Below are 26,955 nucleotides of genomic sequence, written 5' to 3' on the forward strand. Positions count from 1 at the left end.
AGTTCCGTGTTACCGTAAAAACACTTAGAGAAGCCTAACTGAAGATTTCTAGAACTGACTGACAACTGATTTCAGTTGTGAACACATAGTAAGCCAGCCTAGTTAGGCAGACACTCACTGCTCGCCAAGGAGACAGCAACGGGACTGTGTGCTGTTGCTTTATGAATCCCATGAAAATAAATCTTGTACTCCGTGTAACAAGACTTTAACGCGCAGTAACATCCTTTCATCATTTAACAGTTATTGAGCGCTTACCATACACCAGGCTCAGATACTGCACTGAACACCGACCCTGTTCCCATGAAGCCTTACACTGATGGGAGTCACCTTTGCATGTTCCACCGCCCAATTATAAAAAAACACAAAGATAATCACGTAACCGAAACCTGGAAATCTGCCTTGGGCACACAGAAGGGCAGGCGCGACCTCGGACCAGCTCTGAGGCAAAATTCACCCAGCGCGGGACAGCGACATAGCACCCGGCCGCACTTGTGCCTGCAGTCGCATTGCTCGGAGCGGCGCGCCACTGTGACGTTCGAGGCCCCTCCCCTGACTCCCTTCAAAGGGCCCCCGCCTCCTTGCGCGAAGTGCGCAGGCTCCTCGGCCGGACTCGGGTTCTGGCCGGGGACTCAGCCCAGCTGGCAGCATTGCTCCCTGAGCGCTCCTGAGGGGGCCGCCCGGCCTTGTCTTTCGGCAGTGGCCGAGCCACCGCCGCCTGTCGCCTGTTCCAGAGCTGGGTGCTGCAGCCGCAGTCCCGATCGCCGTGTTTGGTCGATAGAATCCCCAGTGTGCCCAGAGTGCGACCCCTCGCCCGGCCCGGCAAGCCCCGGGCGTGAACCGAGCTGAGGGAGGATGGCAGCCTCCGGAGTGGAGAAGAGCAGCAAGAAGAAGACAGAGAAGAAACTTGCTGCTCGGGAAGAAGCTAAATTGTTGGCGGGTTTCATGGGCGTCATGAATAACATGCGGAAACAGGTACCGCCTCTGTGGGAGTGACGGACGACGGTGGGAGGTGGTCCGGGGCTCGGGTCCCTGGCTCCCGGGATCGAACCCCGCGCCCTGTGGATCGCGCCCCTCTTCCTCGGTCCTCACCCCTTCTTCCATTTTCGCAGGCGAGCGAGTCCGCAGTTGGTAGAGGGGCGCCTAAAACAATTCTCGAGCAAAAGTGCTTCTCGTCTGCGGAGGATGTAGCTCCCAAGTCAGACTCCTGGGGGACTCCTCGGGCTGGCTTTCGCCGTCGGGTATAGGTTGTGTAACAGCTCTGCCCTAGTTATCTCTTTGTGAGGCGAGGATTCTTCCACCGGCGAGCCGTTTTAAAGTGTCGTGAGATCTTGTGTGAAGAAACCCATTGGCATAGCCCAAACCGAAGCCCCCAAAGGGAGGAGAGTTGCTGGCCTGAAATCAGCTGCTCTTAAATAAGGATCCCCGCCCCCTCCAGTGTTTCCCCGGTGGAGCTAGTTGAAAACGAGTCCTCCTGTACGTGTTAATTTAGAGCAGAAGCAGCCATCGATAAATACCATGCCATCTTCTAAGGACACTCTGCGCCCCTGTTATTAAGAGGAGCTCTTTGTTCTGTCTTTGGTGTGTGGTGCATTCATGAAATTCTGCAGCACATCGGCGAAAGGTGGGTTATGAAAAGAACGGATTTTAACGCTGGCGAAGGTGAACCAAAGAGGCTTTATTATTTATTTTTTTAATTCCATAACATCTATACCGATAAGCATAGAAAGTCACTTTTTCCTTTCTGTAAGCTTTATTTATAGATAATACACATCTAAGGAGATTTGTGGGAATGTTTGGGTTTTGTTGACTGGGATCCTATTTCAAGAGGACAAAGCAGGATGTGAGTTGCGTGTAACTGCAAAACCTAGTTTGCTTTGTCTAGTGGTTCTGGGAATATGGGCAACAGTAGAGGAATTTAAGATTTTTATGAAGATATTAACTTCTGGTTTCTATAAGCAAACGCTGACTGCAGGGATCTTGTCTTTGTTCACCAGCTCCTGCTACAGTGCACCAGTGCAGTCTTTGGGAATGCTTTTAAATCTTTCCTGGCCTTTGTGCTGAAGTACTGTGAATGTCTGAATTCGTTAATTCATGCGACTTACTTCCATGTATCTATTTTCAAATTCATGTTCCTTTCATGTAAACCTTTTTGTATCTACAATACCACAGACTTCAAATTGCTGGTGCATTTAGCTATTGCCTGCCTGTAATGGTAGTTGAACATAGTTTACCAGTGCTTAAACTTGTTCAAGACTCATTAGGTTCCCTCCCACTCCCTCAAATATGTATTTTCATTCGTGGATCATAGCATCGTAAAGCATTGCCTCAATCCCTAATAGATAGGGTGCAACTGGGTTGCAGTAGCAAATATTTACTTGAGGAAGAGAGGATTATCTGAGACTGTCCGTTTAACTCTTTGGATTTAAAAATTGACTCACATTTCCTAGCTTTGGAGTATATTAACATCACTTATTTACTGTTACAATAGAAATACAGTTACTGAAAAATCAGGGTTCTGTTACTGAGTAGGAAGGAAAAATTGGTTACTTGGTGAACAACCAGGGATCCCCTCCACAATGATTAACTGACCTTAATCTGCCAGGTTCTCCTTTTGTCAGTGGTTTGACATGTGATTCAAACAGTTCTCCGATAGCACTTTTATCAACTTCATGGAATCATGCATCTTTTGCAAGATGTGCAGTTTCACTTTGCAATTGATTTACATTATGGTTATATTGTATTGTCCTGTTTAACATCATAACACAGGAAATAATTCACCAAGAATGACTGACAAGGGCAGTTGATGGGAATTGGCAGAAACAGTAGCTGGCCTGAGCCAGAGGAGGAATGTTTGAGCGAGGACCAACTTTATAAGTGCTCTTGTTCTTCAGTAAATATTTTTGTGTTATGACTACTTTTGTATCCCTTTACAATCTCATTGCTTTAAGAATCAGGATAATGAGTGCCTAGATGACGAGGACCCCTCTGTAAACATCCAGAAACATTCCTTCAAGAATTTCAGAACACTGTGAGATTAGCATACCTCAGTTCCAATCCCTGCTCTCTCATTATTTCATTTTGTTATTTTAGATAACATGATTTAGGTCATTCCATCTCTCTGTAGCATAGTGGCCAATTCTATACATCGAGGCAAAAGGGGCTTCTGCAGAGCCAGCAGCCTCGGCTTCTTCTAAAGCCTTTTCCTACATTGTTTTTGTCATTTCTAGCCTTTTGTTTCTAAGTAAACTCTCCAGTGAAGTATGGGATACATAGAAGAGGGCACAAATCATAAATGTACAACTCAATTATTACAAAGTGCACATCCCACCAACAAGACTAGAACATGACCAGTACTCCAGAGGTACCCCTTATGCCCTTCTCAGTCACTAACCCCACAGTAGTAACAACTATTCTAACTTCTGTTAGAGCAGAAGTTAGAGCAGAAGCAGCCATTGATAAATGCCATGCCACCTTCTAAGGGCACTGTGCGCCCTTGTTATTAAGAGGAGCTCTTTGTTCTGTCTTTGGTGTGTGGTACATTCATGAAAGTCTGCAGCACATTGGCAAAAGGTGGGGTTTTCCTGTTTTTGAACTTATATAAATGTAATCATATGGCATAAACTCTTGTGTTTTGATTTCTTAAAGCCAACATTGTTTGTGAGATTATTCTGTGCTTTGTGTAGCACTACTTCATCCTTGTGGTATATAGTATCCCACTGAATAAATATAGCACAATTTATCCATTGTATCATTATGGACATTTGGGTTATTTCTAGTTTGGGACTATTAAGACTAGTACTACTTTGAACATTTTTGTACACTTTGTACATACCTTTTGGTATGCATATGTATATATTAATATTTGTGTTGGGAAATGCCAAACAGGAATTTTTGAGTCATAAGCTATATCACCTTCAACTTTAAAAGATATTGTCACGTACTTTTCCGAAGTGTTTGTACCATGTTATGCTTCTGCCAGTTGTGTGTGAGAGAGGCTTTTGCTCCGCATCCTTGCCATCACTTGATGTTGTCAATCTTATCACTTTAGCAATTCTAACTGGGTGGCATCTTATTTAATTAGATTGAATACTTTTTCATGTATTTCTTTAACTTTTTGCTTAGATTAATGTTATTACCTGATATGTAATATAGAAGCTTTACAAGGCAGGTCTGGGTCACAATCACTATTACACTTGCACCTTGCTGTTGCCATACTCTTCTTTTGTGTTAATGAAGTCCAGGAGTCTCTTAACATTGGAGGAAGATGTTTTAAGACCTTCCTGAGTACCAACATAGTTTGTAGTTTCTCCACATTAAATGAATTAAAGCATAATTGGAACTTGAAAGCTTATGTTAAAGTCCTTATTGAGAGTTATGTGAGAGAACTACAAAGCTGATTTGACAATTAGATACTGGGCAGTTAACTGGGCTCACCTGCTGGCTAAAATGACTTTGCTTCTGTATTCTCATCTGTCTGACTGTAAATTACTACATGTCATTATCTTTAGGTTCTCTTGTGAATAATCTAAACCTTCAGTATTAAACCCTTGATAATAATAAGACTTCTTGAGCCCTTATAACTCTGTTCCAGCCACTTTGCAGAATGCTTTACATGCTTTGTCTTATTTAATTCTCTTAACTTTCATTGACAACTCCAGTCATCCAGACCTTTCTATTCTTTTTCCTTTACTTTACTGTTTTCTGTTTTTTTCTGTCTGTCCAGCTTAGAAGCTATTGTCACTCCACTGTCTCTCCAGTGCCCCAGCTTTCTTGGCCCTCTGTCCCTTTTTCATGTCCATCTGGCAAACTTCAGTATTGATGACTGATTACCTTCTTCATGCACGGCTCCAAGCACAGCTGGAAAATATCTCATTATTGGGCAACTTCTGCCAAGTAAGTGCTTGGCCACTAATTTCCACTAGGCTATCAGTGCCAGTGAGCAATCTTTTTGTTTTACTATTTTCCTCCAATCTGAGTCCTTTCTATAGATCCTCACTTTCAGCAGATCACCCTCTTTTGACACCATAGATAAATATAAGTCATTAGTCTAGAATTATCTACCTTTTCACTTTCTACCACCAGATCTATAAACCTATTTTGACACTTTCCCTTTTCTCTTCTTATCCTCCTGCAATGGAGATGCTGCTTCTTTTTCTAAGGCCAGTACTTCTATCTAGGCTTTGGTTTCCTGGATGCTGGGCTTCTCAGAAGTATTATACTGTTGGTTATTCCATCTTTGTTGAGCATCTTTAACTTTTCTTCTTTGCTGGATTCTTGCTATTGGCACTTAAGCTTGTTTTAACCTCTCCAACTTTTGAACCAACCAACCAGCAAACCCATTCTTAATTTCAATGTACCCCCGTAAATACTTCTCTCCTCCCATTAAAATGAGAATTTGGGTAAATTCACTACGTTTTCTTAGTCACTATTTATTTATTCCTCTAGTTCAATTTGGCTTGCAAGCTCATTCATTGAAACGAGTACTTATTGACAACCCACTGTATGCTAGACATTTTGCTAGATTCTGGGGTTGCAATGATAAGCAAACCCTGACAGTCCCAATCCTCATGTGGTTTATAGTCTAGTAGAAAAGCAAGACATTAGTCAAGTAATCACACAAATAAATGTAATATTGCAACAGTGGTAGGTATTACACAAGAGAATAATGTGGTACAACGAGGGCACATGGGTGAGTAATTTGACCATCAGGAAGTTTTCTCTAAGGAAGTGGTCATTGAGAGCTGAAATAAGAGTAGGTGTTAACTAGGTAAAGGGAAAAGGGAAGAGTGACTCAAGTAGAGGGAACAACATATTCAGAGGCTGTGAGTTGGAGACCTACTTTCTTATAGAATGGCAAGTTTGAGACTGATTAAAGGTCAGTGTAATTGGAGCACAGAACATAAGGGAGACGATGGTTCTAGATGAAACTGGTGAAGTAGCTAGGGATCTGCCCATGCATAGCTTCATAAGTCAAGTTAGGCGATTTGCCCTTATTCTAAAATCTGTGTGTGCATATTTGTGTGCATGTGCATGCGTGTTTGTAGAGATGGGGTGTTTTCCTCTTTAAAAAAAGATGACTTGGCCTGGCACAATGGCTCACACCTGTAATCGCAGCACTATGGGAGGCTGAGGCAGGTGGATCACCTGAGGTCAGGAGTTTGAGACCAGCCTGGCAAACATGGTGAAACCCCATCTCTACTAAAACTTAAAAAAATTAGCCGCGCATAGTGTCACGTGCCTGTAGTCCAAGCTACTCACAAGACTGAGGCAGGAGAATTGCTTGAACCCGGGAGGCAGAGGTTGCAGTGAGCCAAGATTGCGCCATTGCATTCCAGCCTGGAGACAGAGTGAGACTCTATCAAAAAAAAAAAAAAAAAAAAAAGACTTACTGCTCTATGTAAATGAATTAAAGAGTTTTCAGAGTGGTTGTTGGCAGACCAAATAGGAAGCTGTAGTAGTCCAGTGAGACATGATGGTCCTTTGGACTGAGGTGATGACAGTGGTAGCCACAAGCAACATTAATGAAGAAAAGGTGATAGATTAAAAAGATAATAAAATCAACAGGACTTGGTGATGATAACTACCGTATGTAGTTGTGATAACTAAATTAGGTAACCAAATTAAGATAACTTAAAATACGACCTGATAACAAGTAACATCTCAATAAGTGTTAGCTATTTGTGTTGTGATGCTAGTACTTGATTGGATGTTGAGGGATTCAGCATAAGGTGTCACTTATAATCTCTAGGATTCTGGAATGCATAACTAAATGGATGATGACACTATTCACTGAGAAAGGAGATATTGGAAAAGGAGCAAGGCATTGGGGAAAGGATTATAATTTGTGTTTTAGATGTGTTTCGTTTGTGATATCATTGGGACACAAGTATATATGACAGGTTGACAGGTCTGGAAAGTAGTGGATTAGATGTATACATTTGTGAATTATCTGCATGTAGACGATAACTTCTTCATTGAAGCTGTGAAGAGTCAAGAGTCCAGAATAAAGGATAGGAAATGGGCCTATGGAGGAGATAACAAAGGAGTCACCAGAAGAATAGGAGAAAAATGGAGAGTTTTGAAAATTGGGATGAAATTGTTTCTCCTTCCCAAGAGGAGGATCACAGGAAGTCAGAATGGCCAAATGGTCTAAAGCACTGTGTTCAGAGGAGAACTGCAATATTTGAAGTTGATAAAAGGTCAGAATAAGATTAAAACTAAAAATACTTGTAGGACATAGCAACACAGAGTGGTTTGTTGACTGTAGTAAGACTTATTTGATGGGGAGACAAATGGGAGTCTGATTAATGTAAGCTGAAGTGAGTAGAATATGAGGAAATTCAGGCAGCTGTTTTGAGAAATTTGGCCTTGAAGGGAGAGGGAGTCAAACGAAGGTTGCTGGGTTTTATTTGTTTAAATGGGAAAGATATAGATGTCTTTAAAAACTAGTGAGAAAAAGAAATGTAGAGGTTGAATGTATATGAGGCAGAGTGGGTAATTAATAGATAATTCCTGAGATGAGATCCAAACCAAATGTGATTAATCTTAGACAGGGGTGGAGGGCAGTTCCTCTTCCACAAGAAGTGGGAAGGAGGAGGGGATTGATAGTAGGTGTGTTTGAAATCAGAAAAATGAAGGAGTTTCTATCAAGTGACTTTTCTCTAAAAAAAAAAAAAGAAAGATCATCTGCTAAAATGAAGGAGGAAGAAGGCAAAGCTGGAGGTTGAGGAAAGTAGTCTTTGCAAAGAATAGAAATTGTATTATGGCTATCAGTATTTTTGAAGATTCTCTTGAAGTTGTCATGAACTTATGTTGAATATTAAGCTAGCCTTCAAAGCCCTATCTTTTGTTCTTTTAGCTGATGAGGAGGTAAAATTAGGAGGCTAATATAGGCAGGTCACAGTCTTAACTTTCAATCCCATGGAAACATTTTTCTATCACTTGGTTGAATCACTTTTCTTTTGGGCCTCCAAATCTCTAAACTAACAGAACCCACTAGCAGAAAGACTAATTGCTGAGATTAGAAGCAAAATATTTGTAAGTGAATCATTAAGTATAATATTGAAGGGAGCCAGGCCAGGCATGGTGGCTCACAATTGTAATCCCAGCACTTTGGGAGGCTGGGGTGGGCAGATCATTTGAGGCCAGGAGCTTGCGACCAGCCTGGCCAACATGGTGAAACCCCCGTCTCTACTAAAAATACAAAAATTTGCTGGATGACGCATTCCTGTAATCCCAGCTACTCAAGAGGTTGAGGCAGGAGAATCGCTTGAACCCAGGAGGCAGAAGTTGCCATGAGCCGAGATCGTGCCATTGCACTCCAGTCTGGGTAACAAGAGTGAAACTGTCTCAAAAAAAAAAAAAAAAAAAAACCCAAATATTGAAGGGAGCCTCTTCCATTTTTTGGTTGCCAGGCTGTTAATTCTTGCTACAGAGAGACCATTCTGTCTATATAAATTATATTAGATTAGCTTATTTAAGAATGCTGCTACATAAAAAAGAAGCTCAAAAAGCACGAATGTAAGAAGCTGAAAGGAAATCAGGCATCCTGAGCTCATATATATCTCACTTCCTCACTTTGTCAAACGAGAGAGGAGTAGCTAATCTAATTAAGTTGGAACTGAAGACACTGCTGTTTTATTAATGGTAAAGTTACTCTGTTGAGAGCTACCTTGTTGTATTTAAGGACTCCATCTGCTGAGTAGGACAGGTAAGGTGTGTGTTATGATGGACTCCATAAGCTGCGTTTGGGCCAAGCCATCTCTCTCATTTTTCCCACGTAGGACATATGACTGTGCAGATTCCAAAATTTAGATTATTGGGATATGTAGGGGCAATTTAAAGGTTGGCTTATCAAGCAAAGCTTCATTTTCCAACTTTGTTTTATGAGAGAAGCACTGCATATGGGAGATTAACAAGTACTTGCCCTTCAGTCAAAAGTGCATCTTGTTATGTCTTATTTGGTTATTGATCCTTCCTTATATAAACAACCTGAGTTGAGAATCTCAGTGGGCTGAATGATAGAATTCAGGCACCAAAGCCCCACTGCAAACCTCCAGCACAAAGTAGCTGGACCAAGTAGCTCTAAGTCATTTTTTCCAAGTTTGCCTTGTCTTTTGGGCTATTTTCTTACTACCTCAGGGAATGCTTTGTTTTATCTTCGGCGCTTATATGGCTATTTTCTCTACCAATAACTGTTCTTTTTTGTATCCTCCGAAGACCAGCTTAAGAGGTTTTTAAAATTTTTACCCAAGAATGCTTTGAAATGGGTGGATAACCATTAACACCAGGCCTTCAGATACTATAGGCTGGCAGTTACTCACTTCTCTTTCCCATCTCAAATTTTTCTAAGCCGAGGTGTCATTCATAGCTCTCTAGATGTTCTGTGGTGAACCAAATGACAGCCTAAAGCACTCTGTATAATTCTGTATTAGCAACACAAAATGTCCCAAATCTGACTGTTATGAGCCCTCTCATGATTAAATTCCAACATCTATGTTCTTCCTCTGAATTAAAATGAAAGGCAGTTGAATTCCAAATATGTGCTCACCCTGGTTTCTTATACTGTTCAGTTTAGTCAGCCAGAAAGCATTTGCTTGAGTGTTTGGGTACAGTCAGGGTAGCTTCTTCAGCAGCTGCAATGTGGGCTGGCTTCCACTGGAATGGATTTAGTTAGCTTAGCACCTCCAAAGCTGACTTTCTCCAATTTCAAGGTAGTTGATGCCACACTTTTCCAGTATGTCAGAATGTCCCTAGGATTGATACAAGAAGATCTCTCATCTCTATACCAAGCAGCCCAGATGTTGACATATTATTTATACAATCCTAACCCACATTATTTTTCACAGCCAAAAACAGAGTATAAACTTTGGTTTCTGGGGAACAGAGGGTTTTCAAATAAAACGTAACAATCTTGGCTTTTGGCTTGCCAGTCTGAATCAGCTTTCTATAATCTACAGACTCTAGGCTAAACTCAGTTGGGAGGAATCTTCCATGCTTATAGGGGCACTGTGTACCATCTATAGAAGAAATTTCTTCAATATATATTGATGCTTCTGTGGCATAGGACTCATTCTTTTTGTTTGTTTGTTTGTTTTTTTGAGATGAAATCTTGCTCTGTAGCCCAGGCTGGAGTGCAGTGGCGTGATCTCAGCTCACTGCAACCTCTGCCTCCCGGATTCAAGCAATTCTCCTGCCTCAGCCCCCCGAGTAGCTGGGACTACAGGTGCCCGCCACCACACCGGCTAATTTTTTGTATTTTTAGTAGAGACAGGGTTTCACCATGTTAGCCAGGATGGCCTTCATCTCCTGACCTCGTGATCTGCCCTCCTCGGCCTCCCAAAGTGCTGGGATTACCGGCATGAGCCACTGCGCATGGCCAGGACTCATTCTTTTTCTTGGACAATTGTTAGAAATTTGCCAGGATAATACTCAGCTATCAGGTATCATAGAGTTTCCCTTCTTTCCCTATTGTCCATCCTGCACATTTAAAGCTTAATTTTGAAATCTTTTTTGAACCCTGTGTTCCTGGCAACCTGATGCTGAAATGATTGAGTTCTATCTAATGACAAAGCTTCTCTCATTTTTGAGAGAAGAGTGATTCACATTTGTAGCCAGCAGTTCTGCAGACCACAGTTTGTGGCCTTGCATTCCTTACAATTCTGAGCTTCCTGATTGTTCCGCAGCTTTGTGTGCCCATTAAGATCCTATCATGCTGTGAAATGCCTTATATCTATGAATCCTGTCTCTTGGAGGGGTTTGTCCTCCTTTCCTCTCCATTTGTCTCAGCTGGAGAATGGCCTTTAACATTCCTTTAAGACCTGTGGTCCCACAGGGACGAATAAGGCCCTTACAGCATGCTCCTAAAAACCTTGCTTTTCCTCAGTATTTGAATTTTGTAGGCCTTGCAAACTCAGCAGCAGTGCAGACATGTTCCTTTCTGTTACCTATTGGTGTCAAAATGGGCTATGTCTCTAGTGTTGCATTTTCCTCTATGGTACATCTGTTCTTTCAGGCAGCCTCAGCTGACTTGTTAACCTGCTTAAGTTGGATCTTTTCCTTTCTACATCAGGTAGCTGACCCTTTTAGATTAGAATACCTTTCTTTTTCTTTTCCTTATGATTTTGGTGTTTGTTTTGCTTACATACTTATTCCTCTAATGCATTTCCTACAGAGCTTCCCCTAGTGGAAAATAAGAGAGCACATGTGTTCAGAATTAGTTTAGTTATGCCAGCCTTCACTAATCTCAGAAAGGTAATTCTAATTGTGGGTATGTCCAGCATATAACTTAGAGCCGGACTACTTTTGGGTTATTTGACTTACTTTAATGTGATCTAGCACTCTCCCTTAGAGTCTTAGTTCCACAAACTTCTCAGTTCCACTATATACCATATGCCACATAGCAAATACCACACCTGTCTTCCCAGCAATATCAACTTGAAAATTACTTAATAATGCAAGAAATACTCTTGCTGATCTTTCTCCTTTTCAAATCTGTCTGAACTTAATTGTAATGGCCTATTATAGTTGTCCTATTCTTTAAGGGAAGTCTTCTAATTTTCTCTTAATATCTTTAGCATTAAGAGGAATCATAAAATTTTCCTAGATCCAGGCTTTTTTTTTTTTTTTGAGATCAAGTCTCGCTTTGTCACCCAGGCTGGAGTGCAGTGGCATGATCTCAGTTCACTGCAACCTCTGCCTCCCGGGTTCAAGTGATTCTCCTGCCTCAGCCTCCCGAGTAGCTGCTATTGCAGATGTGCACTACCAAGCCTGGCTAATTTGTGTATTTTTAGTAGAGTCAGCGTTTTGCCATGTTGGCCAGGCTGGTCTTGAACTCCTGACCTCAGGTGATCCACATGCCTTGGCTCCCAAAGTGCTGATCCAGGCCTTTCTGAGAGAACCGTTTTAATCTACTCCTGAATTCTTACTTCTCTTCTTCTATTCCTGTTTGGTCCATAACACCTTCCTTGAATAAATAACAACAAAAATAGCTTTTTTTTTTCCTTAGTCCCATCTCTTAAAGGGCAATTACGCCAAAGTCTCCTTTCCTTTGCAAAGCTGTTCGGCCTGACCTGGTATATGTTTCCTTTAAGGAAGGCAGTCCCTCTTTTCCTTCTGCTTAGTCTGGGTATCTTCCTTTGTTTTTCCTTCACTATCCCACTTGCCTTATTCTAATGTGTGTGTTTAAGTTCAGTCCTGTTTTTCTTTGCTTTTCTGACAAATGTGATTTCTAGAGAAGTCTTTTTAATGTTTCTTAGCCTTTGCATTTACTATTGCTTTATTGAGGCTTTTCTAGTAACTAATCCAAGAAAATTATTTACCCCATCTAATAAGGGCATCATTTCCCTTTATATTTTCAGTGACTTAAATCTACCACCCAGCTATAGTTGAATCTACAATCTGCTCAGGGGTTTATACCCAATGCCAATTTGATATCATGCTGGGAGGGACTATTGCAGAACCTTCTTGACAAGCCACATAAGTCTAAAGGTTAGTCATTCCTCAGTCTCCTCCTTGGGATATAACAAAGAATAGAAGGTGGGGCAGTTGACTGCATGCCTCTTACTAATGACAGCACATGTGATTAAAAGCTAATCTTCGTACAGTGCTTTAGCGCTTACATGGACCCAGCTGCCTTTTGTAATCCTGTCTGGTAAACTTGATAGAGAGCAAAAGGTCATGATACCAACAGATGCCTAAAATGTCTGCCTCTTCTGAGGTTAACCTTTCCTAGAACCGAAGGATTCTTCCTGTAAAAGCCCCCAAATCCTGCAGGCACTAAAGCAGCACCAAAGTTTCTTTCTCTATGATGCATTGAGTATCTATGCATACATATTTGAGGACCCGTCACTACTAGTTCTAACTATAGGACATTGACCTGAGCATTAAATTGGACTTTCTGTTCTTTCTTTCCTAAACTAAACTTACCTACCCAGTCTGAGGCAGAGCAGCTGATGAGCAGGAACAGTCCTCTCTTGCCAGAGGAGCAAGCCTGCCCCAATGATCGATGTCCCACTTTTGAGGCAGACCTAGGAAAGAAGAATGAGCCACAATGCCTGGCTCTGTGTTGTCAGTGACCTCTGCTACACTCTTGTTCATCCTGTAGTCACTCTTCCACATGTGATGGATGGGGACTGAAACTTCCTTCTCAGTACTTACCTTCCCAGGGGAAGAGGGAGTACATTATGAGTGAGGAATCTAATGGTTCCCTAAATGATTAAGTTATCTCAATATCAATTTTGATTATCTGATCTCTTACCACATTATTTAATAGACTTTTTTTTTTAAGAGCAGTTTTAACTTCATAGAAAATTTGAGCCAGGTGAGGTAGCTCGTGCCTGTAATCCCTATACTTTGAGAGGCCAAGGTAGTGAGATTGCTTTAATCCGGGAGTTGGAAACCAGCCTGGGCAACACAGTGAGACTTCATCTCTACAAAAGATAAAAAATTAGCCGGGCATGGTGGCACATGCCTGTGGTCCCAGCTACTTGGGAGGAGGGGTGGGAGGATCACTTGAGCCCAGGAGTTCGAGGCTGCAGTAAGCCAAGATTGCATCACTGCACTCCAGCTTGGATGATAGAGCAAGACCCTGTCACAAAAAAGAAAAAGAAAAATTGAGCAGAAAGTGCAGTATTTACATTTATTCCCTCACCTCCTTCTCTACACACAGTTACCCTTATCATTAGCATATTGCATTCATGTGGTATGTTTGTTACAATTGATGAGTCAATATTGTTACTTTTTTTTTTGAGACAGAATCTCGCTCTGTTGTCTAGGCTGGAATGTAGTGGCAAGATCTCTGCTCACTGCAACCTCTGCCTCCTGGGTTCAAGCGATTCTCATGCCTCAGCCTCCTGAGTAGCTGGGATTGCAGGCGGGCACCACCATGTCCAGCTAGTTTTTGTATTTTTAGTAGAGACAGGGTTTCGCCATGTTGGCCAGGCTGGTCTCGAACTCCTGGCCTCAACTGATACATCCGTCTCGGCCTCCCAAAGTGCTGGGATTACAGGGGTGAGCCACTGTGCCCAACCCCCAATATTGTTACATATTATTAACATTCATAGTTTACATTAGGGTTCACTCTGTGTTGTACATGTTACAGGTTTTGACAAATGTATAATGACACGTATCCACCATTATAAGATCCTACAGAATAGTTTCACTACCCTAAACATGTCCTGTTCTCCACCTTCCCACTACATTTTTGAAATGGTATGTTTATGATATATCAAATTGCCACTTAATGAAGATCCCTCACATTTTTTTTTTGTTTCTCAATATTTAATTATTTTGTTGCTTCTATGCCTTGGGATTTTTTTCTCATTTGTGTTTCTTTACAGCTTATTTCTCATACAAGATAGTTAATTGCATTTCCATATTTATCTTATTTGTGTCTGGCCATTATACTGACTTTTCTTGTTATTTCTATAAGTGTAAGTTGATTTATCTTTATCTTCTTACTAATTTGGCTAAGATTTCCAGAGCAAGGTTGAATAATAGTAATGACAAGGATTTGTATACCTAGTTTGTTTTATTTTATTATTATTTTATTTATTTTATTTTATTTTTGACTGAGTCTCACTCTGTCACCCAGGCTGGAGTGCCATGGCACAATCTCAGCTCATGGAAGCCTTTCGCCCCTGGGCTCAAGCGATCCTCCCACCTCCGCCTCCCAAGTAGCTGGGACCACAAATGCGTGCCACCACACCTGGCTACATTTTTGTATTTTTGGTAGAGATGGGTTTTACCATGTTGCCCAGGCTGACCTTGAACTCCCGAGGTCAAGCCATCTGCCCACCTCAGCCTCCCAAAGTGCTTGGGATTACAGGCATGAGTCACCACACCCAGCCCCGTATACCTTGTTTCAAGATTGAAATGAGAACATGTCTGATGTTTCACCATTACATGTGATGTCTGCTGTTGATTTATTATTTTTTTTTAGAGACAGGGTCTTGCTCTGTCACCCAGGCTGGAGTGCAGTGGCATGATCATGCTCAGTGCAACCTCAAACTACTGGGCTCAAGTGATCCTCCCATTTCAACCTCCCAAGTAGCTGGGACTACAGGCATGTGCCACCACACCTGGCTAATTTTTTATTTTTAGTAGAGTCAGGGTCTCACTATGTTGCCTAGGCTGGCCTTGAGCTCCTGGCTTCAAGCAATTCTGCCTTAGCCTACCAAAGTGCTGGGATTACAGGTGTAACCCACTGCTCCCAGCCTGAATCTATTACTGTTAACTATAGTCATCCTACAGTGATATAGAATACTAGAACTTTTTCCTCCCATCTAACTGTAATTTTATGTCCTTTAACAAACCTCTCTCTATCCCTCCTTTCCCCCACCGCCTTCCTTCTACCCTTTCCAGCCTCTAGTATCTTCTTTTCTGCTTTTTACTTGGATAAGATCAACCTTTTTAGCTTACACATATGAGTGAGAACATGTAGCATTTAACTTTCTGTTCCTAGTTTATTTCAACTAACATAATGTCTTCCATTTCCATCCACATTGCCATGAAAGACAGGATTTCATTCTTTGCTATGGCTGAATAGTATTCCATGGTGTATATTTACCACATTTTCTTTATCAATTCATCTATCATTGGACACCTAGGTTGAGTCTATATCTTGGCTGTTGTGCATAGTGCTGCAGGAAACATGGGGGTGCAGATGTCTCTGTTATAATATCACTGGAGTACAGTGATGCAATCACAACTCACTGCAACCTCCACCTCCGGGGCTCAAGTGATCCTCTTACCTCAGCACCACCCCCACCCCCAGTCACTGGGACTATAGGCACACACCGCCATGCCTGGCTAATTTTTGTATTTTTTTTTTTATAGAGATAGAGTTTCATCATGTTGCCCAGGCTGGTCTCAAATTCCTAGGCTCAAGCAATCCACCTGCCTTGGCCTCCCAAAATGCTAGGATTGCAGGTGTGAGCAACCACACCCAGCTCCCATTTCTTGTCTGTGAATATACCTTTCTTTCGCTTATTGATAACAGGAGGGGCCTTTCACTATAGGTCAGTCCCATCTCTTTTTTTTTTTTTTTTTTTTTTTGAGACAGAGTCTCACTCTGTCGCCCAGGCTGGAGTACAGTGGCTCGATCTCTGCTCACTGCAAGCTCCACCTCCTGGGTTCACACCATTCTCCTACCTCAGTCTCCTGAGTAGCTGCGACTACAGGCGCCCACCACCATGTCCAGCTAATTTTTTGTATTTTTAGTAGAGGCGGGATTTCACTGTGTTAGCCAGGATGGTCTCGATCTCCTGACCTTGTGATCCACCCGCCTCAGCCTCCCAAGGTGCTGGGATTACAGGCATGAGCCACCGCGCCCAGCAGTCCCATCTCTTATTGGAAATTATCAGTCTATTATAGTACAGGCAAATAAATGTGCCATTTGGATACAAAAGACTCTTCTGACTTATTCTCCCTACCCCTCAAACCATTAATATCCAGCTGGCCATTAATCTTAGACTAAAACTCAGTTGCTATACAAAGATCTACATTTCTTCAACCTCTTTCAGTGCCTAGAAAGTCATTCTACTTTTAAACTCTGTTGATGAGTATGCCTTGGAGATGTTATTGCTGTATTTTGGTTTAACCCTATGTTTCACAGAAGTTCCATCACTAGCCATAGATTTCTCCCCGATGATCTGATGTAATCTGATTTGCTTGATGCTTTATCATCTTTATTCTTCACTCCCCACTCCTTTCTCCCTCTCATTCTCTCCCTCCCTCAACCTCCAAGGCAAATTGATCACGTGTTTTTTGGTGGTAACCAAATAGTTAACTTGGTTCTGCTACTTGGTATTTTTTGGTGTAGTATGTAGCAAAATCACCTAAGAGATTTGCCTCTGTATCCCCTCCCCAAATGAAAAGAAATAAAATTTAAAACTTCAAGACACTATGAGAATAAAAATAGCTTTAGCTATTAACCTGTATATAAGTTTTTAGCAATAGTCAGTAGTAGGCCTTATTTGAAAATCTTCAAATAAGCGGTAAAAGTGAAATTTTGTCCATTGCCTAGCCTACTATTTGAGGCTTATTTTCTCTCTCATTATAAACATCATTATTATTTATTTTGATTTATCTTCACAAAATACAGTAAGAAATAACAAGGATTTATCTATCAGAAACTGTATTAACAGTTTTAGTAAAATACTTAAAATTTGCAAAATGCAAATCCCCTGAGCCATGAAGCCAATCTTAGATTTGTAAGCAATATTTTTTTTACTCTGAATATGTTATTTGCCGCATATTCCCAGTGCCCAGTGTTTAACACATTGTATGCACCAAGTTTTCTGTAAGCCTAACCTCTATATTTTATCTTTAACTTCGTTAAGAAATTTGGATTGGCAAAAAGGACATTTATTTTTCTTGATATTCATTTATCAGTGTTTGAGTAAGCCTTAAATTTTTTTCTTTATTATTCCATTTTCCCCACATTTTAATTAAGTACTTACTCAGAGCTGCCTTCTTTAAGCAGCTTATAGTGATACTATTTTGACCTTGGTCAGAAATCACAATTTAAAACTGGCTGCTATCCAGCTTCTATCAGAAGTACATTTGAGAGAAGTGTTATTTAAGAAAAGATTGCTGAAAGGACATTTAGTTCATCTCCTCTCTGTATTCTGAGCTGTTTCTGTTTCAAGTTAGATCTGTGAATACTACTTTCTTAGGAAATGCAGTGTGTGTTTTCGATTTCATCAAGGATAAACAATGGAAAACAAATCATATAAAAACTAATTGCTGTGTTTGAAAAACTATCAGGAGCACTGCCATGATGTCATTTGATTTCCACCAGAAAAGCTTACCATGAGAAATGTCTTAGAATCTGTGTCAGAAAAAAACAAAACAAACAAAAAAACAAAAACAAAAAAAAAGACTTCTCAGAAGGGTTAGTAGACTTGTTTCTGATTATGAGGAACGTTTTCTTTCCTCTTGACTGTTGGACAACTCAGTGCAAAATTTTCATACTATATGGCAGCAACTCTGTAAGTCCTTCCTAAACATGTCTTCAAAAGAAATTCTGTGCTGAAAAAAGATTGGCTTTAAATAGAAAACAGAGATAAAGCATTTGGCAAGCACCTTTTTAATATGTATTGCCAAGCTAGGCTAGTGAGCCTCTTTTTATTTTATGTATTTTTTCTTTGATTAGAAAACGTTGTGTGACGTGATCCTCATGGTCCAGGAAAGAAAGATACCTGCTCATCGTGTTGTTCTTGCTGCAGCCAGTCATTTTTTTAACTTAATGTTCACAAGTAAGTATCTTAAGGTAAAACATGCCATTATTTCTTCTATGAGAATGAAGTAAAATCTAAAAGAGAATATGTCATTTTTCTAATTTTTAAAGCAGTTAAGAACTTAAGGCCACAGAACAGTGAAGAGACCGAAAAAGTAGTCAGCTGATAACCAAAGGAAAAAATGTCCTTTCATTAGACATAAAGCCTAATGGCTTTATAGATGGAGGTATAGCGTCAACTTAAAAGCCCAGGGTTGAGGTGGAGGTTGCAGTGAGCCGAGATCGCACCACTGCGCTCCAACCTGGGCGTCAGAGCGAGACTCTGTCTCAAAAAAAACCCCAGTGCTTTCTTTTTAACCTCAGATGGAAAGACAAAGAAGTAGATAAATTTCATAATACTTTAGCTGGCAAGTTAAACTTAAAAAAAAATAGATATAGCATATTGTGCTAGAAAGAACCCTGGATTTGGTGTTCAGAACTGGGTCCAAGTCCTACTTCCTCTGCTTAGTACTATTTTATGAGCTTGGGAAGAAAACAAAATCTAGTTTTATGTTTCTGTTAATATGGTCTTTAAATTAAAAAAGAAGTACACTAATTCACTGTTTTCTTAGCTTAATTTAAGGCCCATCTTGTGTGGAGAATTAATTTGCATTTACTATAGGAATGTTGGGCTTGCTGGGGTATTTTCTTCCAGAGAGAACTGTCCTGTTATTTTTCTCCATATTTAACATGGCCTGGAATGCCATGGTTCCTCAGTCAAACTTGTGGTATTACAGATGCCATTTATGTTTCTTCTCTTCATTGTAGCTAACATGCTTGAATCAAAGTCCTTTGAAGTAGAACTCAAAGATGCTGAACCTGATATTATTGAACAACTTGTGGAATTTGCTTATACTGCTAGGTGAGTTAAGAAGGATTATTTTTATTTTAGAGAAGTAATGTTGGTATCTGCCATGGCAAAGCATTGTTGTAACAAATGGTTGCACTACAAATTCTTCAAAATGAAAAACCGCAAGGATGGAAGAATTTGAGTATCCTATGCCATACTGATTCAAAGACTGAAAGTTTAATTTTGTGTTTAATTTCAGGGGCTATTAGGATACATTCTACAGTAACATTTAAATAATAAAAAATCATGGGTAACTAATATTCCTTCTAACTTATTTGCAGAATTTCCGTGAATAGCAACAATGTTCAGTCTTTGTTGGATGCAGCAAACCAATATCAGATTGAACCTGTGAAGAAAATGTGTGTTGATTTTTTGAAAGAACAAGTTGATGCTTCAAATTGCCTTGGTAAGAAATATCAGATTCCTGTTGTGTGTTTTTTTTGTTTGTTTTATCCTCAATTTGTAATTTAATTTTTTTTAAAGGCTGATTATAAGTATCCTCATTTAACCTTAAAGACATTGTCCACTAGAACATTTTCTAGTAATAAAATTTAAGAAGGGCTTAGAGAGATGCATATTAGCCTGGGCAGCAGCAAGCTTATTAAATATTATATCAACATTTTCTAAAACAAAATGGCATTTATAATGGTTTTTCATGGATCTAGGACAAGGAATAAGGATTGCATGTGGTGATAGTAACATGATTATGAATGTTTCCTTTTATTTAAGCACTTATGATATGCTAAAGTCTGTCACAGATAAGGCAACTTATAGTTAGGTAACTTGCCTGAGGTCACATAGCTAGTATACGAAGGAGCTGGCATTGGAACTCAAGTAATCTAATTCTTAGCTACTATACCTTGCTGCCTCCCCACGTTGTCAAAATGGTGTTTTATACTAGAAAACATAACCTTAGTCTATAAATTAAGATGCTAACTGAGGGACTGCTATAGCCATTCATTTTGAAGCTATTAATAAAGTATTTTCTATTTTGTGATAGGAGAAGCAGAAAAAGTTGATCAGAGCCTTCCAGAGTGTGGTATGCTTTTGACTGTGTGATGATCCTTAGTGGCACATGAATGAACGTCCAGATGTTTGTGCAGTAGCCCACCCTTATCTGCAGGATACGTTCCAAGACCCCAGTGAATGCCTGAAACTGCAGATAGTACTAAATCCTATATATACTGTGTTTTTTTCTATGATACATACATGCCTATGATGTTTAATTTCTAAATTAGTAAAAAATTAACAACAATAATAAAATAGAACAACTTTAACAATATGCCAGCATCACTACTCTTATATTTTGGGGCCATTATTAAGTAAAATAAGGGTCACTTGAACAGAGCACTGCAATACTAGGGTAGTCCACTTCATAACCAGGACGTTTACTTAAGTGACAGACATGCAGGTAGGTTATACATCATGGATATGCTGGTCAAAGGGATGATTTCTGTCCCAGGCAGGATGGAGCAAGATGATGTGAGATTTCATCACACAACTCAGAACAGCATACAATTTCAAACGTATGAATTGTTTATTTCTGGAATTTTCCATTTAATGTTTTTGAATGACAGAAAGCAAAACCATGGATAAGAGGGACTACTCTAATTCCATTTTCCTTCCCTTGCTGTGATTCAGAGGCTTCAAAGAAAGGGAAGAGTGCTGGGATAGGAGTGCTAGGAAAGCAGGGAGGAAAGAAAAGTAGAATTAAGGAAAGTATAAAGAGGGGTCAGAGAATCAAGTCAATGCTAAGATATTTGACCCAGGGGAAAAGAAGAGGGGTGCTAATGACAAGAACTCAAAGACTGAGGCAAAGGGCTCCTGGAGATGCTTCAGAATTTTGGCAAGCCTCCTCTGTCTCTACTTTTTCTAGGCTTTCCTCCTTCTGGACACTTTAGTACTCCTTCCTGCATACCCCCTCACTGTGAGCACAGAGAGAGAGATCTTGGAAGGCAGGTAGGAAAGAAGCAGAATAAATTTCAGGAGGGAGTAAAAGCCAGGTGAAGGGAATAAAAGTGAGACTTAGCCTAATATCCAGAAAAGGAATTGGACTAGATGGAGCAGGAAGAGAAACAGCTATGCAGGTGAATATATTGATGGAATTTTTAAAAGGTAGGCATGGGTCTATGTATTGAAAAGATCCATATGTTAGGAAATAAAAGGCCAATCTCTAATCCTATGTATACAGCAGAGGCACTCTGGCATGAGTTCTTCCATCTCTTTGGGCCATAGTTGGGGCTTCACTCATCAATAAGATTTATATTCCTAAGATTTCAGCTTACTTCCATTATATAAATAATTATCTTCAGACAATGTACTATAAAAAGAGAATTACCTTAATTAAGTTTTTGGAAGATGATGGCTTGTGTATGTTTCTATAACTCTCTAGCACTCTAAATTTCCTCCTGGGGTGATTCAACTATAAAGAAGAATGGCTGAAATATAGGTAGGTAGTAGATGTGGTGGTGCAAAGCATAGTGTGAAACCTGGAGTTAGTCTGTGCTAAGCACATCTTAGGCTTTGGGCTTCTGAGGAGACCATTTAGCAGTTTTGCCTCTGGATACCTTCTATCCTCATTGTTCACAAAGCTGGGAGGAAGGACAGCCCAGCAACCTAGAAAGTAGCCCGATTCCTGGCTAAGCTTGTGGCAAAGACAGTGGCCCAGCCAGGTGAGCCAAGTGCTATAGCCCAGTAACTGGTGAAACTGCTTCTGCTTGCTTTCTGTTTAGCCCTGAGCATGGCTCTCAATGTCAGCTGATTGGAGAATTCCTATCATAGTTTTCACCAACTGTCAATTCTCTGCTGCCCAGAAAGTGTCCAACAATCGGGCTTCCACAAATGCTAAAGGAACCGGTGGCAGCTGATGGAATCGGGCAAAGATCATATAAAAAATTAAACCCAGTACCAGCCTGGCCAACACGGTGAAATCCCATCTCTACCAAAGAAATACAAAAATTAGCCGATCGCAGGCGTGGTGGCACACACCTGTAGTCCCAGCTGCTCCGGAGGCTGAGGCGGGAAAATCGTTTGAACCAAGAGACGGAGGTTGCAGTGAGCCGAAATCATGCCACTGCACTCCAGCTGCATGACAGAATGAGACCCTATCTCAAAAAAAAAAAAAAAAAAAGAGAGAGAGAAACCCAGTAGTTTGAGGAACAGAAAACCAAGCCAAACAGCCAAAATGAATGGCTCCTGTAAGGCAAATTTAATGTAAGAAATAGTGGTGATGGCGCGCCTGTAGTCCAAGCTACTCCGGAGGCTGAGGCGGGAAAAACCACTTGAACCACGAGGCGGAGGTTGCAGTGAGTGAGCCGAGATTGCACCACTGCACTCTAGCCTGGACTACAGAGTGAGACTCTGTCTCAAGGGAAAAAAAAAGAAAAAGAAGCGAACTTAAAAACACGATATGTAAAATACGGTTTTACAGTTTTTTGGCATTCAATTGTATTGAAAATGGAATGGATACTCTTAAAAATCAACCCAAAGAAGATCAAACAGGAAGTTGCCTCATGATGCGAAACAAAAATGCAAAGGAAGCCACTAGTGAGAAGATAAAAGAAAGGGAAGGAAAATACAGGAACTGCAGTGTGAGGTAGGATTTCCAGAAGGAACAGATGGAGAAAGCAATAATCATTTGATGACGACTTCTTTGGGTTTAAAAAAAAAAAAAAATTCTCTAAGTTATACTGAGTGCTAAACCTGATCAATGAACTAAGATATTCCTCCCTCGGGTATATTCTAGTGATATTTTTCACCTTCAAAGATCAAAAAAGAGCTTACATTTGGGGTGATAAAAGTATTCTGGAACTAGATAGTGGTGACTGTGGTACAACATTGTGAATGTAGTAAATATCACAGTAAGTTTTATGTGTATTTTACTACAATAAAAAAAAAGTGACCCAACGGCTAGCAGGTCCCAAAAGAAACTCCCACACCCGTTAGCAGTCACTCCCCATTCTTCCTCTGGCAGCTCTGGCAACCATGAATCTGCTTTCTGCCCCTATAAATTTGCCTATTCTGAGTGTTTCATATAAACTGAATCATACCAAAGGTGGCCCTTTGTGTCTGGCCTCTCTGAGCACAGTGTTTTTAGGGTTCATCCATATTGTAGCATTTATCAGTACTTCTTTTCTTTTTATGGCTGAATAATATTCCATTGCATGGATATACCAAAATGTGTTTATCCATTTACTGATTGGTGAATGTTTGAATTGTTTCTAAGCCAGCACATTTTATAGAGGAAAAGGAAAGCACTGGTTAACTTGAACCAAAAAAAAAAAAAAAAAGTGCTTTCTGCCATCTGGGACCTTGGCTGTGGATCAGGTGAGTGCACAGGTCAGACCAAAACCCTACAGTTGGCACGGCTTGGGCCTCTGTCCATGGTTGCAGGGGCATCTCCGCAGCTACTGCATGCAGTGATCATGGGGGTCCCAGCCCTGGGCTTAGGCAAGGGCGCCGTGTTGTTATACATCACCAAACACTTCAAGCTGAGGCACCTCTCCAGCAGGGACTGCTCCAGGACAACATGCTACAGGGCACAGAAATTGGTATGTTAGCCAAGGCTTTTCTTGACCAAGGGAAACTCATTCCAAATGATGTTACGACTCGGCTGAGGCGCTTCACGAACTGAAAAATCTCACCTAATATAGCTGGTTGTCCAAGGACACTGCCACAGGCAGAAGCCCTAGATGAGCTTATCAGATAGACACAATGATTAACTCATATGTGCCCTTTGAGGGCATTTAAACAACACTTCACTGCCTGCTGTTCATCTAGGCAGTGGCGGAGTCTACTACATTGAATTCAACCCTCCCCAAACTGTGGGCAGTGCTGATCTGACTGGGAAGCCTCTCATTCAGCCTGAGGATGATAGACCAGAGACACAGTTATCAAGAGACTGAAGACTTATGGAGCCAGTCCCAGAATCTACCAGAAAAAAAGGATGTTGGAAACACTCTCCAGAGCAGAAACCAACAAGATTTAACACTATGTTTATGCTTTCCTACAAACTAAAGTTCCACAAAATAAATCAGAAAGCCCCAGTTACTCCATGAGGAGAAATGATTATAACTAGTAAGATGAGCAGAACCTCCTTATCCTTGGATTTAGAAGCTCGTTTTCCTAAGAATGGAGGATGTATAAATAAGAATGTATGCATGTATAAGAATGTATGCATGTATATATTCTTTGAAAATTATATTATTTCTACAGATTTTATTCTGGATACTAATGATGTGCCAAATGAATCAGGTACTGATTCATCTTTTGAAATCATCTAATGTGTTTTATCCAGTTATCTTCTAGCAGTGTGCAATTCAAAAACATCAGCGGTGTCTAAACTTTTAAAACATCTGTTAGAGCAAAATTAAAAGAGCAATTAGTAGTCTTTTTTCTTCAGTAAGAGTAAGTGGTTGATAAAATTTTCATATTTTCTGGAAAAGTTTTAAAAGTTACATGTCATTTGGGGAAAATACCTCAAAAGTTTTTGCATAGAGATATTTCTAGCCCTGTGGAACATGGATTTGTGAGACATCATGTCTATAAAATTCCAGAAAACCAGCAACTGGATTTAGAGATCTGTTGCAAGATGCAAATTCACTGCTGCCTTTACACCAAGACATTTATAAGCTAACCATATTGCTATATTTATTTTGTTGTTAAACATATCTTCAGTTTACTCAGAATTTTCAATTTGCTATACAATTATCAATTAGCATATGGGAATATATTACTTTAAGATGACTTGTTTTCTTTTGAAAATACATATGTGCTGAGGGATATGATTTATGTCAGAAATTGACATTGTAAGTTCCTGGATAAGTTCTTGCACCACAGTGGAATGAATTTTCAATGGAAAATGTAATTTAAAGACTTATTTTTTCATCTGTTACTCATGTTTAGTAATGTATGTTTTAAGATCTACTTGCCAGTTTCTTTTCGATCAAACATGATCTGCCTTGATAAATAACAACATCTGGTACCAAGAAAAAGTAAGAAAAAAGATTAAGGGTAAACCTGGCCGGGCGTGGTGGCTCAAGCCTGTAATCCCAGCACTTTGGGAGGCCGAGAGGGGCGGATCACAAGGTCAGGAGCTCGAGACCATCCTGGCTAACACGGTGAAACCCCATCTCTACTAAAAAATACAAAAAAAAACCAGCCGGGTGAGGTGGCGGGTGCCTGTAGTCCCAGCTACTTGGGAGGCTGAGGCAGGAGAATGGCATAAACCCGGGAGGCGGAGCTTGCAGTGAGCTGAGATCCGGCCACTGCACTCCAGCCTGGGCAACAGAGCGAGACTCCGTCTCAAAAAAAAAAAAAAGAGTAAACCTATGGCACTATGTAAAGTGAACATACTTTGTTGTTAGGAAATAGAAATAATAGATCAGGCAAGTCTGGGGAGTATTCCCTTTGCATAAGTAACAAACATAATTAGTAAAGGTATAGCAACAAAAAGAATTTACATAATGGTTAACAGGGATCAGGAACGTGACTTTCCTGAAAGAGTTATTTATTTCTGATGACATTGATACCTGGTAGTGTTCACTGCCACCCTATCTTAAGGGGAAAGAATTCTGCTGGTGAGTGTCATCTGAGCAACCATTTAAAAATTTGAATCATTTTAGATTCCTTAGTGGGGCAACAAGGATGCATGCTTATGTACTGTGACTTGGTAGGAGAAGCGGGCCAATATGAGAGGTGGAGATAAAACTCAACTGTCTTCCATGGCATATTTACTTTTACTTGATGCTAAATCAAATGAAACAAGCCCTTGTACAGCTGTTATTAACTGCCTGATCTTTGAAAATGAATCAAGGCTTTTAAAGAGGATTATAGTAGACATTTCGTTCTTTATAAAACTTTCTTTAATGCCTTTTTTTGTGTGTTTGTATTTTTATTTTTGTGGGTACATAGTTGGTATATTTCTGGAGTATATAAAATGTTTTGATACAGGCATGCAATGTGAGATAAGCACATCATGGAGAATGGGGTATCCATCCCCTCAAGGATTTATCCTTTGAGTAACAAACAATCCAATTACATTCTAAGTTATTTTAAAGTGTACAATTAAGTATTAACTATAGTCACCCTGTTGTGCTATCAAATAATAGGTTTTATTTATTTATTTTTTTATTTTTTTGTGGTACCCATTAATCCTCCCCTCATTCTCCCAACTACCATTCCAGGCCTCTGGTAACCATCTCGCTACTCTCTATGTCCATGCGTTCAACTGTTTTGATTCTTAGATCTCACAAATAAATGAGAATATGTGATGTTTGTCTTTCTGTGCCTGGCTTATTTCACTTAACATAATTATCTCTGGTTCCATCCATGCTGTTGCAAATGACTAGATCTCATTCTTTTTTATGGCTGAGTAGTACTCCATTGTGTATATATACCATAGTTTCTTTATCCATTTATCTGTTGATGGACACTTACGTTGCTTCCAAATCTTAGCTATTATAGACAACACTGCAGCAAACATTAGAATGCAGATATTCCTTACCCCTTATACGAAGATTAATTCAAGATGGATTAGAGACTTAAATGTTAGACCTAATACCATAAAAACCCTAGAAGAAAATCTAGGTAGTACCATTCAGGACATAGGCATGGGCAAGGACTTCATGTCTAAAACACCAAAAGCAACGGCAGCAAAAGCAAAAATTGACAAATGGGATCTAATTAAACTAAAGAGCTTTTGCACAGCAAAAGAAACTACCATCAGAGTGAACAGGCAACCTACAGAATGGGAGAAAATTTTTGCAACCTACTCATCTGACAAAGGGCTAATATCCAGAATCTACAAAGAACTCAAACAAATATA

The 26,955-nt window shown here is 40.2% G+C and overlaps 1 protein-coding gene and 1 pseudogene across 7 annotated transcripts in view; both read left to right on the forward strand.

Moving 5' to 3' along the window:
• Positions 1-150: 150 nt before the first annotated feature.
• KLHL7 (kelch like family member 7) overlaps positions 151-26,955 on the forward strand; it is a 71,258-nt gene continuing 44,453 nt past the window's right edge. Inside the window, exons 1-5 of one of the 7 annotated variants that reach the window (XM_017877496.1) lie at positions 151-972; positions 12,360-12,489; positions 18,158-18,260; positions 19,049-19,142; positions 19,412-19,536. In XM_017877496.1, coding sequence (XP_017732985.1) covers positions 18,182-18,260; positions 19,049-19,142; positions 19,412-19,536 — 298 coding nt within the window. In that variant the 5' untranslated portion in view covers positions 151-972; positions 12,360-12,489; positions 18,158-18,181. The other 6 variants (XM_017877498.1, XM_017877500.1, XM_017877494.1 and 3 more) reach the window with 6 other exon arrangements.
• LOC108533106 (GTP:AMP phosphotransferase AK3, mitochondrial pseudogene) lies at positions 23,283-24,272 on the forward strand (annotated as a pseudogene).

Source organism: Rhinopithecus bieti, unplaced genomic scaffold, assembly GCF_001698545.2.
Source record: "Rhinopithecus bieti isolate Rb0 unplaced genomic scaffold, ASM169854v2 scaffold_11397, whole genome shotgun sequence".
In the NCBI taxonomy this organism is placed as follows: Eukaryota; Metazoa; Chordata; class Mammalia; order Primates; family Cercopithecidae; genus Rhinopithecus; species Rhinopithecus bieti.